Source organism: Otolemur garnettii, unplaced genomic scaffold (assembly GCF_000181295.1).
Source record: "Otolemur garnettii isolate 467f Iridium unplaced genomic scaffold, OtoGar3 scaffold00046, whole genome shotgun sequence".
Taxonomy (NCBI): domain Eukaryota; kingdom Metazoa; phylum Chordata; class Mammalia; order Primates; family Galagidae; genus Otolemur; species Otolemur garnettii.
Genome location: NW_003852441.1, coordinates 113,991 through 114,670, shown reverse-complemented (window position 1 = coordinate 114,670; position 680 = coordinate 113,991). Strand labels below are relative to the sequence as shown.

At 66.3% G+C, this 680-nt stretch overlaps 1 protein-coding gene across 4 annotated transcripts in view; it reads left to right on the top strand.

Moving 5' to 3' along the window:
- The window catches only part of COPS3 (COP9 signalosome subunit 3), a 31,361-nt gene continuing 30,681 nt past the window's right edge, over positions 1–680 (top strand). The window contains exon 1 of one of the 4 annotated variants that reach the window (XM_003791027.2): positions 1–171. In XM_003791027.2, the coding sequence (XP_003791075.1) occupies positions 117–171 (55 nt within the window). In that variant the 5' untranslated portion in view covers positions 1–116. The remainder of the gene's footprint in view (positions 172–680) is intronic. The other 3 variants (XM_023513972.1, XM_012806026.2, XM_023513974.1) reach the window with 3 other exon arrangements.

Below are 680 nucleotides of genomic sequence, written 5' to 3'. Positions count from 1 at the left end.
GGAAGTGACGTCTGCGCTCGCTAGGCCCTCAGGTGGACAGCCGCGGCCCCTCCTCCCACAGCGGCCGACTTTTCCCGCGCGAGCTGTTTGTGCGGCTCTGGCATCTAGTGGGAAACATGGCGTCTGCCCTGGAGCAGTTTGTGAACAGTGTCCGACAGCTCTCAGCTCAAGGTGAGGCTCTGGGCCGCCGGAGTGGGCCTGGGGCGGGTACCGAGGACGGGCCTGCATGCCCAGGTGCCAACGCGGACGGCTGGGACCGCCCTCTTAGTCCCGGGCTGCTTCTCGGCGGCTGGGCTTGGGATTGCGACGCGTAGATCAGGACGTGATCGAACGCACTGAGTTGAGCAGCCCCTTCGCGCTGTCCGGCTCGGTTATCCCTGCCCGCAGTCCTCCCCTCCTTCGAGATACCAGGAACCTCCTCCCCCCGGTCCGGGCCCCTTCCACCCGGGCTTGACAGTTTTGGGGCATGAATTCCGCTGGACGCTTTCTCGAGTGGCCATTGGTCCTGTCTCCTCTCCTCCCTCCGGTGATTGGTGCAGCCCCCTGTCAGTCCCGCCGCCGCTCGGCCACCTCCAGACTAGGCCGCTGGGAGCCGGCGAGAGGCTGGTTCTTTCTGGGCGCCCTCTCTCCTAGGCTTACCTGTGCCCGACTCCGCTGCCAGTAGGCGCACGTTCGGGAAC